General features: G+C 34.8%; 1 protein-coding gene across 1 annotated transcript in view; it reads right to left on the reverse strand.

Annotated features, from left to right (window-relative positions):
• Positions 1-1,900: 1,900 nt before the first annotated feature.
• Positions 1,901-16,407, reverse strand: part of Cpne3 (copine 3) — a 45,757-nt gene continuing 31,250 nt past the window's right edge. The window contains 9 exon segments of the mRNA XM_047554962.1: positions 1,901-3,013; positions 5,094-5,330; positions 6,538-6,671; positions 9,171-9,222; positions 9,304-9,358; positions 13,748-13,844; positions 13,847-13,880; positions 14,403-14,462; positions 15,181-15,267. Of these exon segments, the coding sequence (XP_047410918.1) occupies positions 2,903-3,013; positions 5,094-5,330; positions 6,538-6,671; positions 9,171-9,222; positions 9,304-9,358; positions 13,748-13,844; positions 13,847-13,880; positions 14,403-14,462; positions 15,181-15,267 (867 nt within the window). The 3' untranslated portion in view covers positions 1,901-2,902.

Raw genomic sequence — 16,407 nt, forward strand, 5'->3', positions numbered from 1 at the left:
GCTATTTTTTCTTTAAATACATTTAAAGAATGAAGGGCATTTGAATAAATGGTGCCTGTTATGGTTTGGATATGAGGTGTCCCCCAAAAGGTCACATGTGAAACAATGCAATAAGGTTTGGAGGAGAAATGATTGGGTTGTGAGAGTCTGAACCTAATCAGTGAATTAATCCCTGATGGGATTGACTGAGTGGTAACTGGAGGCAGGTAGGGTGTGGTGGAGGAAGTGGTCAATTGAGGGCATAGCTACCGGGTATATATTTTGTATCTGGAGAGTGGAGTCTCTCTTTTTGCTCCCTAATCACCATGATGTAGGCTGCTTCCCTCTGCCACCCTCTTCCACAGTGATGTTCAGTTTCACCTCAAACTCCAAGGAATGGAGCTGGCCTTCTATGGACTAAGGCCTCTGAAACTGTGAGCCCTCAAATAAACTCTTCCTCCTCTACAGTTGTGCTGTTTGGGTCATTTAGTCACAGCAGCAAAAAAGCTGACTAAAACAGTGGCACAACAGGGAATGGACTGTTTTAATATAAAACAATATCCAAACAGCATGTGATGAGGGTGAATATTCAATTGGTAAGAATTGTATATAGTGATAATTCAAAACCTGTAAATGCTTTTATTTCAAACTAAAGAAAGGTACCAATTACCTTAATTTGCTAGAATCATAGCCTTTATGGGGAACACATCTACTAATGAACCTGATCAAGAGGGAATAAAGAAAAATATTTTTAAAGGGAACAATTCTGGTGGAACCAGAATAAAAAATTATGAAGACCAAATCAAACTGACAGTGGTGATTGCCACTTGGCCCATGAAAATAATGGCTGCTTGTGACCAGAGGTTTCCAAGTGGCCTGTGCAGGTGACTCCAGGGCTGCTGAGGAGGTGGTTAAGGAGCATGAGAAGTAGGCCCAGTGCATCTGCCTCAGGGTACTCAGACAGGCTCCTCTCCTACCTGTTCGCCCACACATGGAGAAAATGTGCAAGTCAGTTTTTAAAAGACTTTGTATAAATAAAAAGGAAAAATCTAAAAACCATAGCAACATATTTATGCTGTTTCCAAGCACACAAGCATATCTATGCTATTTCCTAACAAAAATTAGGACCTCTGAGACAACAAAGGCTCCAAAACAGGAAAGATTAGTTCCTTCTCCTTTATTGATAACGCTGAAATCATTTGTTGATTATTGACCTGTACCACAGAGTGGAGGCCTATTAGATAGGTACCTTCAAGTTTTCAGCACATATCCAGGGCCCAGACAGCCAAGTGGGAGAGCGGTGACTGCTCACCTGACTAGGCAACCATGACAACAAGTAGGTCCCCTCTGAGCCAGATCTTGGCAGTGAAACATTTACAAGAAGCCAAAGCTGTTCACAGCTGACAGCTCAGCTCCTTCAGATGTTGCAGAAAACAGGAACCATGGGCCATGGTGTGTGTTCTCAATAACACCGAGAGGCAGGCCGACATGTTGCTATGTGCATCCACTTAGGGATGTGATCAACACACAATTACAAATGATGAAGTGTTAACTGGCCAACATATAGTTATGCACAATGCTTGGCACATAGGTCCTCCATCAAATATTACTGAATATATTCTGAAAATGTAATGCTCATCAAGTAACATGTTCTAAAGGGCAAGCATCAGGAAAATAAATTATTCTACTCTTTAAAAAAACAAAAAAAGTACATTAAGTCCACTCTATCCTAATGTAACAGTGGAAAGGGACTTTTTTTCTTTTCTTTTTTTTTAAATTACATCAGCTTTTATACTTAATAGGATACATTTTGGATTTAGGAAATAATACATTATTAAAATGTGATTTGATTAATAGATAACTGCTATCAAGAATTTTAAAATCAAACAAAAAGTCTATTTAAAAAAGGAAAAGATGCCTAAATAAATCTGAATAAATCATTATATGTGACCTTAGCAAGGAAAAATATGAAAACTTTTCTTTCTTTTTTTTTTTTTTATATAGGTAAAATCTTCATCAGTTAGAAGGAAATGGAATTCTGAATTTTTACCTTATGTTTGGTCCTCATACCTTTTCTGGACAAAGCAATACTAACCTACTTAGCAAATCTCAGATTACAATAATCTAATAATGTAGAATATGAGACAACATATAACTACGCATCTAGAGTCCTGAGTGTCACATTCAATCAATGAAAAGGAAGGCCAAATCTGACCATGTTTACAGTATTCCACAATGAAAAAAATCTAGAAAGGCAAATAAAAATGACTTACTCATATGAGGTTCTTCTTGTTGACTCTATGTTTTAAAAATTGAGTATGTACCTTTTCTTTTCAAGAACTCCCATCAGAGTACATGCTGTTTTGTAAATTATGCAGTGTCTAAACTGCAGCACAAATCTGGTGCACTGTAAAGGTAGTTTTTACCCCGTGGAAACAATGAATACAGAGTCACAGAAACAAATTCAATGTTATCTAATTTAAGAAGGTTCCTCAATCAATAGTTATAGATATCGACCTATAAAACATTTACTGTGAACAAAGTACAGCCACCTGAAAATCACATCATCCCAACAATTTTTCACTCTTTCTACTGACAAACATTTATAAATGGCAATTTTATTATATAAAAGTAAACAACAAAAAATCAGCTTTCCCCACACTAGGTTCTAACTCAAATAGTCTAACTGCAATTATTGTAAAGCACTAGCAATCACTGAATTGATTGGGCAAACATGGACTTGGCACTCTCTCCCTCAAAAAGTATAAAAAATATGCTTTAAACAGATATAATCCAAACAGAACTAGGTTTACACCATAAATGCTAGAGTAAAAGTACATAAAGTGGCAGATACATGATTTTGTGTAAGAAAGGGCACTGTTCTTGTAGCATAAGAATTCTACTTAAGTGGTCGCAACTCCTTTTATTTCACGGCTGGATTCTTGGGAGGAAGGAGCTTATATGTGTTGAAGTAGCCCACCACCTGCTGGGGAATCTCCGCCAAGACACATTGGGCAAGCGCCTCTTTTGGAGCCTTGAGAAAAACAAAACCAAAGTGACTATTAGTAACCAAAGATTTACTGTTTTGGGATGAGGGGATGTTACTGGGGATTGAACCCAGGGCACTCTACCATTGAACTACAACCTCAAGTCCTTCCCCTTTTATTTTTTATTTTGAGACAGGGTCTTGCTAAGTTGCTGAGGCTCCTACCTCAACCTCCCAAGTTGCTGGAATTATAGGCATGTGCATCACCATGCCCAGCTTTACTGATCTTTTGCTAAAAGATGAGTGACACCTCATCAGTCAGCAAAAAGCTGAAATTCCCAACTCCTAGGCTTATATTTTTTCTTGGGAACAGTTCACAAAATATGGCATAAGCTAACTAACCAATGTTACTTATAATTGCTATTTTTATATCTGCTAATACATGTCAAGGCCTTTTTTGATGCCAGCCTTTTAATATTTGATGATTTTTTGTTGTTGTTCTTTAACTTTTAACTTGGTATTAAATTATTTTACTTCTTATTTTGAAATAATAATAGATTCATAGGAAGCTACAAAAATAATAAAAGAGGTCCCATGTACGCTTTACCCAGTTTTCTCCAAAGGTAACATTTATATGACTATAGCATAATATCAAAGTCAGGAAACTGACATTAGTACAATTCACAGAACTTAATTCAGATCTCATTGGCTTTATATGCTTTCATGTGCACCATAAATATACCTAATATGACCACCTTCCTCCTCTCTCATTATTAATAGAAATATAAAATGGTATAGCCACTCTGGAAAAGTTTAACAATTGCTTTAAAATTCAATATTCAACTACCATAGGACTCAGCAACTGCATACCCAGGTTTTATCCCAGAGGAATAAATACTTATGTTTAAAAAAATGCATGAATATTTATAGTAGCTTTATGTATAATAAACAAAAACTGGAAACAACCCAGATACCCTTCAATGGATGAATGGCTGAACAAACTGTGGTACATCCACATCCTGGAATCCTACTCAGCAATAAAAAGAATACATGTAAATAGACTAAAATAGCTTTCAGTATGATTACAGAGTCTGATAGCCTTACAAGGAGGTTATTTGGGAAAACTAATATTCAGAATCTATTTATGTTCATACTTTATGTGATTTCTATAATTTCACACATCAGATTAAATTCAATACAGCATTATAAATCAGATTTTTGCATGCTTTTTTCAAAATGACAACAAATATCCAGAACTAGATTTTAAAAATTACTTTATAATATTACTAGGGCTTATAAATCATTTATAAAATGTGGCAGTATACTTAATTGTTATGGGAACAGCTAATAAGGTTTTATTACAATTGATACAATGTAAAAAAAATGAAAAGCGTTTAATTAAGCACAGGTAGTACAGATCCTTTAACACAAACACTGATTTTTAGAAAAAAATAGATGATATAACTACATTGGGGAAAAAAAGAATACATACAGTAATGTAACAACCTGGGTGACTGTCAGGAAAATTATTCTAGATGGAAAAAAGTCAATCCCAAAACATCACATTCTGTACAGTTTAATTTATGTAACATTCTTGAAATGACAAAAGTATAGATATGGAGAACAGATGAGAGGTTTCAATAGGTTAAGAAGAGGACAGAGTTGGAAGGGAAGTGGATGTAACTATAGAAGGATAATGTGAGGAATTCTTATAGTGACACATCTTGAGTATATCAGTGTAAGACTGTGGCTATGATTCTGTACTGTAGTTCCACATGATGTTACCACTGAAGCAAACTGGGTAAAGCAGTCCTCTAAGAGATTTTCATCAAACCAACTTCCAATTCAATAAATGCTTCATATACTTGGATAGAATTGTTTTCTGTTGTTACAAAGGTAAAGACAATATAAATCTTAAGATATTCACAACAATACCATTTTAATAATCCATCATATAAACTATAAGGAGTATACAAAACAAAACAGTGCCATATCTAATAAGAGCTCTCATATGCAAAGACATTCATACATCCTTTAACAAAGCACCTTCACTCAGCTGCTTGGTTGGAGACTGGTAAAGGTCTGTGTTTAAATACCTTAGGGTTTGAATAGGGAGGAAAGTACTCACGTTTTGGAACTGTCTGAAAGGCACAAACTGTACAATATCTCTGATGGCCACCTCACCAGATGGGGAGCGGAGAGGTCCCCCATCACCATCCAGAAACTCCATGGCACTGAAGTCAGCTCCTCCAACTCCGACAATGATGATGGACATAGGCAGCTTGGCAGCATTAACTATAGCTTGCCTGGTTTCATCAAGGTCTGTGATGACACCATCAGTAATGATCAAGAGCACAAAATATTGCTACCAAAAAAAAAAAAAAGGGAAGTACGTCCACTGAGAAGGTCAAGGTCGCAAACAATAAAAGTGATGATTAATGACAGGTCTAGTTTGATGAATCATTTGGTGAATCTCTTGCTCATTTTCCTCACCAGTCTCTAGCCAGAATACTGTCTGCACGAAATATTCTACGATTCTCTGATGACAAGGAAATTGACTCTTAAAAAAACTTCAAGTTCATAAGAAGTGCAACACACCACAAAATCGTTGGAAAAGTACATAAATACAAGACATCTAAATGTCAAAAGATTAACCTTTCATTATGCATAGGAATAAACACCTTAATTTAAATTGAAATATTAATTACATCAAAGTACGGATCAAGGAAGCAAGTAGAAACTCCATTCTCAAAAGGTGAAATAAATATGGAAGTAATAGAATTGTTTACCAAAGTAAAATACACCTTTAAAACAGTGGATATGACTTAAAGCAGTAAATCTTTCTCTCACTTTTGTCATCTCCGATAAAAACTTTTCAGAGATTAGCAAAATGTTTCTTAAAGGTGTGACTCCATCTTTTGGATCATTTTAGTTTCGAATGGAATAAGGTTTCTAATAGCAGCTAACAAGTACAGAGTGATGCTGGAGATATAGCTCACTTGGCAGCAAGCACTCAAAGAGAAGGCCCTGGGTTCAATACCCAGCAATGCAAAAAAAAGTACAGAGTGTTTACTGTGACCCAGCACTATGCACAACATTATGTGAATTTTCTTATTCAACCCTTTGAGCAACTGTTTAAGGTAACTTCCCAGACCTTACTTCTGAGTATACTGAAGCTAAGAGAGATCTGGGATCCCAGGTGCAATCAGTAATGGTTAGCTAATTCAAATCTCTGTACTACTGTAAGTAATTTTGCAACAACAACTGATATCAGTTTCCCCAAACCTTAATTTGTGAAGTCCACCTGTAAGAGGTAGACAACAGCTTTTTTTTTTTTGTAGAAACTTAAAAATGAACTCGAAGGACAGAAAAAAACTCATGAATGCATCACTTTGCTCTCTTTTAATTATTGCTAATTTAACAACAATAGATAGTACTCCCAAATCAACAATGACTATATCATTCCCTCTTCCTCTTGATTTGTATTACAACAGGCCAAATAAGCAGAAATATGGTACCAAGAGCAACTACTGATTCACAGTTTTCCCATCCCCTGAACACAGAGCACTTACAGAAGCTGTCTTCTGTTGTGTGGCTGCAGTTGCAAACCTGGCCACATGATTTATGATTGGAGAAAAATTAGTGGGTCCATAGAGTTTTATCTGAGGAAGACAGGTCCGATAAGCCTCTATAATGCCTTGGATTCCTAGACCCAAAAAAAGCAGTATTAAAAATCCTCAAGCACATGTGATGATTCATAACACGAACTAATACAACTACATATCAACATATGTTACTTCAAGTAGTCAAAAATTCCATTCAGGAGTTCCTCTAAGCCATACATACATACATACACATTTGGACTTGGGGACTGAACCCAATTGCACTTTATCACTGAGCTATATTATTTATTTTTGAGACAGGGCTAAGTTGCTAAGGCTGGCCTCAAACTTGTGATCCTCCTGCCTCAGCCTTCCAAGTCACTGGAATTACAGGCATGTACCAGCATGCCTGGCTTCCTGTAAACTACATTCCAAAACTCCATAGCTATGCTCTATTGCAAAAACCTACAAACTCAGCTCTCTCCCAGTAGAGGTCATGTATTCTCACCTCAGTCAAATTATTCATTAGTGTACAGGACTGTTACATTTGTGCTTAATTTTGAGGTGACCATGAATGGGACTCTGATGGGAGGAGAACCAGGAAAAAAATGCTACAAAATACAACTGACGATAAGCACAAGAAAAAAAAAAACTGATAAGATGAAAAATCATTTGTGTATAAGCCCAAAGGTTCTATAAAAATATCACGTGGTTATAAACTAATGCTAATTCTAGTTAATTAATCAATACAAATGTTTATTCAACAACTTAAAGATTAGACATGTTATAATAGACTATATTGGTTCCATATTTACTTCCAGGCTATCTATTGCATTTTGCTGTACAAACACTAATGAATTCATTTATGAAACACTGCCCATGGATCTAGAGTGTTATTATAATAGAAAGATGGACAAGATTTGACTAGCTTTGACCAATACACGTGAATAGACATGACAACCACATCTAAGCATTTAACATTTGAGAACTACTGCCTTATTTCTCCAGCTCCGATGTTCTTTCCCTCGCCCATGGGAGCAGTACATCCCAGCAAAGAGCTATTCTTCCAGCCTGAGTCCCAGAATAAGCCACATGGAGGACGGATGCAATCTAGCCACATGTAGTAAGCAGTAAATAACCTCTTCATCATAAGCCACTGAGCTTTAAAGATTTCTTATTACAATAGCACAACCTGGTGAAAGTTGACTGGCATTCTGGCATTCCTGGTAAAAATCATTGCTGGTGAAACTTGTCCCTTGTGTGTGCATCTGTTAAATGTGTCCTTAATGACACAGAGTTTAAGATGCAAGAGAGTTTTAGAAATTGTAAATAATTCCCAAAATACTTGCTGAGATCCTTGTGTGTGCTGCCACACACATACACTTTCAATAAACCAAAGTAGGTCTCTTGCTTTAAAAATAACCAACAGAATATAGATCAACAAGGAAAAGAACTATATACTTGGTTTAAAAGCTTCATGCGACCAACTCTCTCCTTTTAAAATTTAAGAGTTATAAAATTCTCTTGGTCAAATTGAATTTAGAAACAAGTAGTCTTATGAACAACCTTTGAGAATACAACTAATTCACATACAGAGTTGATTTTCACACATATAAAGTAATGCTATAACTAGGAGTCAATCCAGTAGCAATAAAAATAATAAATTAACATTAGCTAGTAGTAGAATCTTTTACTGCAATGACATACACAGTGGAAATTTGAGGCTATAACTATAGCAATAATTTTTTCCATCTCTGTCACCTTTGCTTGCTTTTCAAACTAAAGGTATAAACAATTCATTTTTTCACAAATATCATTAACCTTCAATTCCTCAACTAAAATTGAATTATGCCAAAATCCTTCCTTGCATTAAAGTAACAAGATGCTATTTCTAGGCAACTGTGATTAATTGAAGAATGTGAATTAAACTTCTCCACCTTAAAATAAGGTTATATGGGGGTAGGAAGGATGCTTTTAATTGAACTCCACCAAGTTGTTCAGCCTTATGTAATTTAGCAGAAGACTTGGCATTGTAAGCTGACTATTTAATGTGGCAAAAAGAAGGAAGCACTTAGATATTTGAAGCATTAGGAAAAGAGGGAATTGAAAAACACATGTCTGCCTCCTGCTCTCACACAGAAAATCTGCTATAGAGGCACAATTCTTGGTTCCTTCCACCCATCCCATCTACTTATAGAATGTTGTTTGAGTTACATGTAATTAGATCTGGGAGGCTTTTTCTTTGTAAAGTAACTGTTATTCTTAAAAGGCTTCAGAAGAATTATAGAGCTGAATTATTCATTTTATTGAAAGTTGATTTACTTGAAAATACTTTTAATATATAATTTTTGTTGATCTACTCCCCAAATTGTGAATTATTTTTTGTTCCATTAAACTTCAGAACCTTTATCACCATAATACTGATTTTGTACAATTATTATCACTACCCTAACCACAACTTGGTATAGTTTTTCTACCTTCTCTAACAGAAAATGTCACAAAATGAAACCTAGACATGTGATTGAGTAGTTTCAAATCACAAGAAAAAATAAAACTAGTGAGGTCTTTCAGCTTCAAGTCTTCATGTTTACTTTTTAACTTACCATTACAGTAGGGATTGGATGGATTAAAGTTTATTGGAAATTCATGTGACACCTGTCAAAAGATGAAAGATGAACTATGAATCCTGTTTTGCTTTTGTAGGAAGCAAAGCTTTAAAATGAGATTTTCTCTTACCTGCCACTGAGGCGGTATTTGAGCTCCAAAACCAAAAGCTGGAAACATCTTATCACTAAAATGAAAATTTGAGAAAGGTGAAATCTTGTCTTTTTCAAAAGAAAGTGCTGTATTTTCACTCATAATAAAATTAATATGAGCTCATTTTAAAAGAATTATTAAAATCTTAGAAAAGTATAAAAATAAACTGAAGATTACCTATAACTGTCAGATATAACCATTATTTGAAATATTTTTTCTATGCATTGAGGGAGAAGCAAAGTCTCTATAAATTTTATAAAAATGGAATTATATTCATGATGTATAACCCATTCTTTTCTATTTAGATATTGCACATCATTTCACTGAACAAATGTGTAAATAATTCACAAAGCCCTAAAAAATCACAAATGTTTTCAGTAGTTTAGAACAAATTCATTTAGCAGTAAGACCTAAACTCGCTGATGAGGTTATTTATAGCATTTATTTATGCCACTTAATATAAATATTCATACATTTGGCCATAGAAACACAGTGCAAATGCCAAATATCATAAAACTCTCAGACTTCTGCAGCAAAATATATGAAGATTTGGTCCCAAGGACTTAGGGATAGGGACTAGGGACCTGAATAAATATTGACATCATGTGAATGACTAATGAGTATTCCACTGTATGGATACTTTCCCATATCCACAGTGATAGATGGCCAAAGTTATCATAAAACACTGTAACAATATACTGATTTTTCTACTGCGGACATGCTTTGTAAATTAATCCTTAACAGCTCTTTTTTGCACTGAAGATGGAACCTATGTCATATCGAATATTTTTCCTGATGTGTAATGTGGAACTTTGTTTAGAATATCTTTCCTTTCATGGTTTTTAATATTAATGAATATAAACACATAAAAATTCTTTCATGGGCTGGGGAGATAGCTCAGTCAATAGAATGCTTGCCTTGCAAGCACAAGGCCCTGGGTTAGATCACCAGCACCGCAAAAAAAAAAAAAAAAAAAAAAAAAAAAAATTCTTTCATGATTTCTGCCTTTGTCTGTCTTACTTAAAGGCCTTTTCCACTGCAAGATAACAATTTATACATATTTTCTCCTAGAACTTCCAACGTATGCTTTTGATATTAAAATTCTAATCATTTGGAAAGTGTTTTGGAATAGGATATGGAGCAAAAACTGCAGCTCCCCTCCAACATCACTTCCCTCCTTCCTTGATAATAGAACGTTTGAGCTAGAGACTTCACCTCTTAGCCTCTCTGGAATGGATGTAGTCTGCTGGTTAGGTTCTAACAGAGGAGATGTGAATAGAGGGATCTGTCAGCAGCTTCTGAATCACATCCGGACAAGGGAATGCACTTGCAGTGCCAGATCCCTTTCTCCTCTTCCCACTGGCTAGAGATGAGAACCAGGGAAGCTGCCCTGGACCCAGGAATGGAGTCTATAAATGGAGAGTGGCAAAACTGAGTTATCAGTCCTGAGATATTTCCTCTATTTGGGTGAAGCTGCTCTGTTTGGGGGTGTTCATTTTAGCAGTTTGGTCTACAATTTATTCAGAATAATATACTAGTATTTACAAGTATAAGTCAAGGATCCAATTCAACTCTTATCTAGTTTAATAGCTGTTACAATCCCTTCCACTTTCTAAAATGATAACTCCTTCATATATTAAATTCATATGTATGTACATGTGGATCTACTTTTAGCCTGCTTGCTTGGTTCCACTGGTCAAGTACAAATTCCACACTTTAGCTTTAAAATAAGTCTTAATACCTGCTAGAGCAAATTCTTCTCTCTCTCTCTCTCATCTGAAAATTTTCTAACTCCCTTTTCCTTCTAGAAAATGTTAAGAATCATTCCCATCAGGGTTCCAGTCCAATATTAATTTAAATTGATTTATTCAGAAGAAACTGCACATTTTACATCTTTATTATAGCATCTGCCTATCTAAAAATTATGACCTATCTTTCCATTTAAGCAAATTTCCTTCTTTGTTCTTCAGTATAACTTTGCAGTTTTCCTCACTTTCACTTTTTACTGCACTATGAAATGGGACTTATCTCCACTAAATTTTTTAATTGATTATTGATAGTTGGTAAGAACCTGATTTTTTATTTTGGGTTGTCTCTGACCACCTTTCTGAATTCTTGACACTTTGTAACATTTTCATTTTTCAGTTGAACCTTTGGTGTTTGAATCATTCCTTACGGATTGTTATAATTTACATATGAAACTGTCCTGGCCTGCTGCCCTTGTAAGGACTGGCTCTTTAAGGATGTGTGCCTTTCCTTCCATGGTTCCTGGACTATTCAAGTTTTCTGCCTTTGAGTAATTAAAAGTTTTGGTAATTAAAAAGCTTCCTAAAAAATCATACATTCATATGGATTTTCAAATGTAAAGGCATAAAATTTTACAAAGTATTAATATATTGGGAGTTTTTTTCTCTAAATTTATGCTTATCATCTTTGTCTCACAATTATTATTCTATGTGTGCTCTCTTTCTTGGGGGTTAGGGTTGCCAAAGTTTTATCTAAGTTTTGTTGAACTTCCAAAAAATCATTTATTGATTTAATTTATCAAAATGGTGATTTTCTTCTTTCACCCTTCCAAATCATTATCACAAGAGCATGTCTCTAGAGTCCAATGGTCCAGGCTCCACCCTGTCTCTTCCAGTTACCAGCTGACTGATTCTAAACAAGTTACTTGATTCCCAGAATCTCAATTTTCTCTACTGAATGATGCAAATCAAGTACCCATCACACAGAGAAATGTGAGGATTAGATGTGTATTAAATAGAAAGTACTCTAGGGCTGTGGGTGTGGCTCAGTGGCAGAATATTTGCCTAATGTACACAAGGCTCTGGGTTCCATCTCCAGCACAATTAAAAAAAAAAAAAAAAGACAAAGAAAGTACTATAATGGTCCCTGACACATAATAGCTGGCATATACATATAGGGAATCTATCATTATTACTATGATTGCCTTTATTTTTATTTGATATTTTTTATTTTGTTGAAAAGTTAGTTCATTTTGTATTGACTCCTCTTATTCAAAAATAAAGGCAGAGATGGAAATCACTTAAGTCCAAAGGTTCGAGACCAGCCTAGATTACACAGCGAGATCCCATCTCCATAGATAGCCAGCCAGCTAGACAGACAAATGGAAAGAGGCACATAAAGTCAGAAATGTTCTTTATAGAGACAGGGCGGGTTACTGTCTTCTTATTGTCCTTTATTCCTACATAGTCTATTACTACACTTTGAATTTCTCTTTGATCTAAGAACTACATATTTCATTTTTTGTTTGTTGTTTTTTTCCACTATGGCAAATTTACTTTAGCATGCATTGTTATTAACTTCCAGGAGGCAAAGAAAGTAATCCTGTAAATTTTTTACTTTTTAAGAATCCCATTATAATTGTTACTTTGAAAATTTTATTATAGTTTCTATACAAGCTAATTTTAACTTGAAATACTCCAATACTGAATAACAGTACTATGTTATATTTTCATGGTTATATTTTTCATTTTGGATATATAACAAAATATTCTTTAGAGTAATTTTTTGTTTTACATATGATTTTTGCCTTCAAGTTTACTAGCCTGAAAAGGAATTGCCACCTTTGCTTTAGATATGTTCACATTTGCCTGAAAAATTTCTGTCTAAATTTTGTCAGGACAGATTAATAAAAAGCTACATCAATATGTTAGGACTTTTATTATATATAACAACAGGCAAAAGCAAGTGAAAATTTATCCTGAGCTGTAACAGATTTACTAAAAAAAATTACTAATGCATATTGCTTCTATTATTTAGTAAACTTTCAAAAGTATTCAAATCTATTTCAAACTTAGTACTGTTTTGTTTTGTTGTTTGGTGCTGGGAATTGAGTCCAGGGTCTCACAAATGCTAAGCATGCACTCTACTGATTTATATCCCCAACCCCAAATCAATTCAAAATCTATTCACTGCACATCCATTTAGAATATTTTGTAGCAATTATATTTAGTTACCTTTTAGCACTTGTTAAAAGTCATTAAAAAAGTATTTGATGACTGCCAAGGAAACAAATGTTAAGAAATAGTTTTTACTATTGTTTACAAAATATGTCACTTGAACTTCAATCACACATATAACTTATCTAATAAATAAACCCCAAGGCAACTAGATTCAAAAAATAAGTCTTGCTGACTTTAGTCAGCTATTAAATAAGAACTCTCTGTATAACACATTGTAACTAAGCACAGTAAGAGGTGAGAGATCACAGATAAATACTAAGATTGTCAACAAAGAGAAAAATAGGAAAAATAAACTAGAGAAATTTTAGGGAAAAAGCTACTCTCTCCAGTACCCTTATTCTACCACCTGTACCAGGGTACCAGTTGATAAAACAGAAACTGCCCTTTCTAGGGAATTGTGGAAATGAGTGTTTCAGCATTTCCAAAGTCATACTCACGCATCATAATCTTGAATGACCAGTCCTACAGACCAGATGGCAGTCAAATACTCATTGACACCATTGGGACTGATGTAATGAAGGGAGTCCGGAGACCTGGGTCACCATTAGAGCCAGTGAAATCCACTCCCACCTGCCAAATAACAACAGCAGCCCTTACTAAGGAGAAGCAGGGTCATCTGTACTCGATGATCAAGAAACCTCAGGAGACAAGACACAAATGTTCATTCCAGAGCCTGCTCCTACCATTTCCTAATAAATGCCTATTTCCATGAACATTTAAAGTCTCAACATGAGATAACTCGCTGTTGTTTTTCTAGCTGTTTTAAATCATGAATCATTATACCCATGAGTCAGACTTAGGAGTTGTTTTCTACAAATCTATTGAATTAATGCTTTCTATTCCTTAAGTTATTGCAGGATAACTGCTCATTTGTACATATCTGCTTTCTCTCAGGAGAAAGAGTTCTTTCAGCAACAAAACCAAAATTTCCATGATGAACCTAGGCAACCTGTCTGAGGTCTCTGAGGGGATCTAAATAAATTGTGCAAATTTCATCATGGTCAGTTTGGCAATAAACAAAAGAATACTGCAAAATTGAGGGGGGAAAGCAATGTTTTACAGCCTATGTTAGAAAATTAGTGTGTTACTTACAGTGAAATTCAGCTGACATCCTCCCATGATGTAGTCAAGGAACGTACATTCTACTGTAATCTAAAAACAAACAGCAAACTGTTAAAATTAAAACTCTCCTTCTGTACAAAAGAAACAAAAAAGTTTTTTGGCATAAGTTTTTAAGACATTACAAGTTGAACAGCACATGATATAAACACGTGGAAATCATACCTGCATTGAAGTACAAGGTACTCCTGCCCCTAAATGTCATGAATCTATAAGATTTACTTCAGGATAATTATGGCAATACTTAGAAAGACAAGAATATTAATGGCCAAAGATGAAAGATATTCACTTTAAATTTTAAGAGATGAGAAATGAGTCTAATATGTTGACAGCTTTAATAAGTATAATAATCAAGATATCATAGTAAAAATATAAATTAAAAAATTTCACTTTCTAAGAAAAGTTTAAGAAATTTTGACTTTTTCCCTGCATTCATAACATCTCATCTTGAAATTATAACTAGAATAGATACACTGGGTCAGACCACTTCCACTAAGGGGATAGAATAATACCTTCAATCTCACATTTCTGAAGATAATAGAAAACTATAATACTCTTTGTCCTTTGCTAAAAAGTTGTGAAATCTTGGAAGTAAAGTTTCCAGAAAGATTCCTTTACTATTTTCCACTCTATTCTTTCCCTTAAAGGTGCTCATCTGATTTTCAACTGCCTAACCACTCGTTTGATATGAACCATAATGACAGGAGATCCCAAAATGTGATCTCATTATAAGCAGGCAAAGCAAACTGACCTCACAGTGTTTCACACTGATAACACCTGAATTCTTATAGCTTTTTTTCTTTTGCCTCTTTTTCTCATTTATGCATTCATATTCAATCTGTAGAAAGAAAAGACAAAAATGTTAATTTTTACTAGCAATGCTAAAAATGCCACTGTGAATTTAAATGTACAATATCTTCCCTTTGGAATGAAACCACTTACTGATATAGGTCTGTTGCAAAATACAACTCTGAAACAATTACATAAAACAGTAAGCATGTGGAATACTTATCAGGTAAGATTCCAACAATTAAGGTGCTCCTAAAATAGCACACCTTTAAGAACAGTTTCCAAGTATAAATTTTGCCTCTATAAGTAATTTCCTTGCAAATTTCCTTTCTTCTTTGTAATAAAGAAAATAAAATATTACTCCTGTTAGCAACACAAATAACAAATATATGCTGCATAGAAAGGAAGAAAAAAATCCTGACATTATAATACAGAAAAAATATGAAGCCCAACCCTGTGGCAAAATAGAAGATTCTTGCCACTGGAAATACATTTAAGAAATAAATCTAATATCTGATACATTCTCCTGTAAATTTCCTTTCCTCAAACAGAATGATCTTCATACCATCTCCTGTCCAACCATCTGTCTAAGAGTTGGCTCGAGTCCTCCTCTACAACTTCTACTCTCATCTTCTGATCTCCATCCATCTAAAAGTCATAAAAAAAAATTTGTGACATACTATTTGGGTGTGTGTGGTGGTGGTGGCAGGGTTGCCAGGGATCAAACCAAGGGCCTTTACCACTTTACCACTGAGCTATATTCCCAGCCCTTTCATTTTGAGACAAGGGCTCACTAAGTTGCTGAGACTAGCCTTGAATTTGAGATCCCTCCCAAGTAGCTATGATGACAGGCAGATGCCACTAGGCCTAGCTCATACTCTCTATTATTTTTCATTCCTTTAATGTTTGCTTCACAGCTAGGGTATAATCACCTCTAAGTTATGCCTTTAAATTCTCACTGTCATGCATAATAAGAACATATGAATGCTCAACCAATAATTGATAAGTGCCTCCTCTAGTTAACAGCAAGTCACTGATGTACTTCTTTTTTAAAAAATTTGTTTTTAGATGTTGATAGACCTTTATTTTTATTCATTTATTTATATGCAGTGCTGAGAATTGAACCCAGTGCCTCACACATGCTAGGCAAGCGCTCTACCACTGAGCCACAACCACAGCCCCACTGATG

Source organism: Sciurus carolinensis, chromosome 1 (genome assembly GCF_902686445.1).
Source record: "Sciurus carolinensis chromosome 1, mSciCar1.2, whole genome shotgun sequence".
NCBI classification, from domain to species: domain Eukaryota; kingdom Metazoa; phylum Chordata; class Mammalia; order Rodentia; family Sciuridae; genus Sciurus; species Sciurus carolinensis.